Genomic DNA, 2,762 nt, shown 5'->3' with positions numbered 1-2,762 from the left:
CCTATCATACATCCCAGAAGACATCTGGCAAGGCTCATGTGGGTGGAGGCCAGGAACACGACTGTGCACCTGCAGTGACCAGGATGGTCCCCCCAGAGCATGGCAGCTCAAGTCCACTGTGCTGGGAGCCCCTGTGCCTGGGGAAGGAAGACTGGCTCAGGACCCATTCACCTGCCCCTACTATGCACATGTGAGCAGTTTTCTCCCTGAGAAGCAGCCAGATAAGGCTAGATAGTTGGACCCTCTTCACACAAGGGAGCTCCCAGCTGCCCAGCCCTCTCTTCATCCTTCCTAAATAACCTAAGCGTGTGGCGTGTGGTGATGATCCACATTTTCCCTTTTCAACATAAAAATTAGTACTCAAAAGGACAAGTTCACAATTCCCTTACACAGAAGCTACAGGTGAATACGCCAGAGAACTTAACAGCAAATAGTGAAGAAGACACTGCCCATGACTTCAAAGCCCATGACTGCCCTGACGTGGAAATCTGAAAGTACAGGCTAGTATCACCATGCTTCAGGGATGCAGGACGATTGCAAGACTGGGAAGATGGGGCAGGCAGTGTCATAACCAACCTGTATCTGGGCAGAATCCTGTCATACACAACTTTCACACATACCCTCACTCTGATACCCTCCATCTCCCAATGTGCAGAAGGGAAAAATGGATTAAACAGACCTAAAACCTCTGCCTCATATTTCTTATGCAGTTCATCATTTTGTATTTGCATTTCATTGTATAGAAACTTTTACATCTCGCCCCTGACCTCACACATGGAACCCACCCAAAATTTATTTACTCCTTAGAAGAGCCTCTCCTGGAAGGATGTGTAGATGCAGAAGTTCAGAGGAGCTACGCACTCATACTCAGCTCATCACTCAAACAGGACATAAGAGAAAACCAGAACTCCCACTACATGTTCAACCCTGAGGTCATACTGGTCCCTTGGGCAGATACCAGGAGGCCACCCTACTCTTCTTGCCAGCCTTTGATGTCCTTCTAGCCTTCTATGCCTCCTTAAAATGGACTGAGCATGGAGGGGAAGTACACCCACACACACCCAGGCATGGCTGCCACCAACAAAGCAGCAAACACATGGACAGCTCAGGGCTAGGCAAACGAGTAGCAGCATGAACAACAAGTGACTTAAATGACCTAGTGACTTAGGGACCTGTATGAGTCAGGCCAGCCTAAGTGGATGCCCACCCATCCCAGAGACTGTGACATCATAGTAAACGACTGTCTAGCCTCTATCCCTGGGTCCCTACATAAAGCCCCTAATCTCGGTAGTTTCCTAGGTGACAGGGACATCAATGGGGACCAGTCACCATTAACCTCAAGACATGATAAGCAGTTAAAACTTGCGACCACCTTACCCATCCTCTGTGAAGAAGAGAGGGGCCAGAGTTAACAATAATCACGCCTGCATAAGGACAGGGTTGAGAAAGTTCCTGGGCTGATGATCATATTCACTATCTGGGAGAGTGGTGCCCCACTACACAGGGACAGAAACTCCTGAACTTAGGACCTCCAGACCTGGCCCTCCAGGCCATGTCCTATGGCTATACCCTTCACCACATCCTTTATATGTTACCAGCAAAGGTAACAATGTTTCCCTGGGTCTTGTGAACCCCCCAGCAAATGATCACACCTGAGGACCCAAGGGCCTCCCAGTGTCTACAGCTCCGTCAGGCAGGGAGGGGCCCACAAGCTAGCAGACCCCTGGGGTTCCCTGCTCCAGGAAAGCAATGAACACAATCTCTCTTGCTGATTAACAAGGGTACTAATGATGGGACAGGGAGGGGCTCGAGGCTAGGGGGACAGGAGCTACATTTAAGAAGCCTGAAACTGCAGATCAGAGTACAAAGTCCCTTCCACATATGACTCTGAAATGGTGGATGAGGTAAATCACACCCAGGTGCTGGGTTAGAGGAGGCTTCAGGGCTCCTCTGGGCTTGACCTTCTGTTGGAGGGAGTTACCCAAGCTCAGGGCAACACACCCCTTGAGGGAGGACTGCCCTGTCCCTTCACCATCTCTTGAGAAATAAAATAAGTATGAGCCTGGAATGTCTTCCTTCTTTTTCAAAGAAAAACAAAACAATCCCAAATAGGCATTCCAGAGACAACCTTGCCCTTCTCTAACCACAAGTCTCTCCTCTGAGACCCAGGAGGTGCTGGGAAGAAATTGCTAGAAGCAGCCACAGGACTGAAAACACTTACTCACCAAACCTACTATGAGCTAAACAGGGCTATGCCTGAGCCTCCCAGGCCAGCCCCACAGCACAACTCTCAGGCGGGAGCACTGACTTCTGGCAGTCAGCTGCCTGCTATAAAAAGAGCGACTGCTAACTTGGGTGATTTCACACATACCAACTCAAGTTTCCACAACGTGCAGCTTCAAGTTATGTCCTCCCCCAACAGCCTGTGCCAATAGTTGATAAACATTTCCTCCCAAAATAACTTTATGGAAGCTACAGCCAACTCTAAAAGGAAATTTCAGTTGGGCTTGAACCATCTAAGAAGAGCTAATTATAGGCTGTGTCCCCATGTAGTACTAACCCTGTCCCCAAGGGAGGGGGCAGATTAGCAGAAACCCACTTACCTTTTGGTGTCATAGTCTATCAAAACATAATTCTCCATAGCAAGCTTAAGATCCGGGATTTCTTCACAAACCCATCTGAAACAGAAAAGCAGAAACAGCAATGAACGTAACTACTCAGTCTCGGATTTCTACATTCACTTTTCTTTTTTTTTTTTTTTT

The 2,762-nt window shown here is 48.4% G+C and overlaps 1 protein-coding gene across 3 annotated transcripts in view; it reads right to left on the bottom strand.

Moving 5' to 3' along the window:
* The window catches only part of DOT1L (DOT1 like histone lysine methyltransferase), a 93,682-nt gene that overhangs the window by 62,081 nt on the left and 28,839 nt on the right, over positions 1-2,762 (bottom strand). For 2 of the 3 annotated variants that reach the window (XM_023512503.1, XM_023512505.1), the window contains exon 3: positions 2,604-2,678. In XM_023512503.1, the coding sequence (XP_023368271.1) occupies positions 2,604-2,678 (75 nt within the window). Of the gene's footprint in view, positions 1-2,603; positions 2,679-2,762 lie in introns of those variants that run through there. The other variant, XM_023512504.1, reaches the window with a different exon arrangement.

This window comes from Otolemur garnettii, unplaced genomic scaffold (assembly GCF_000181295.1).
Source record: "Otolemur garnettii isolate 467f Iridium unplaced genomic scaffold, OtoGar3 scaffold00029, whole genome shotgun sequence".
Taxonomy (NCBI): Eukaryota; Metazoa; Chordata; class Mammalia; order Primates; family Galagidae; genus Otolemur; species Otolemur garnettii.
The sequence above is the reverse complement of the archived record's forward strand: the minus strand, read 5'-3'. Positions and strand labels throughout refer to the sequence as shown.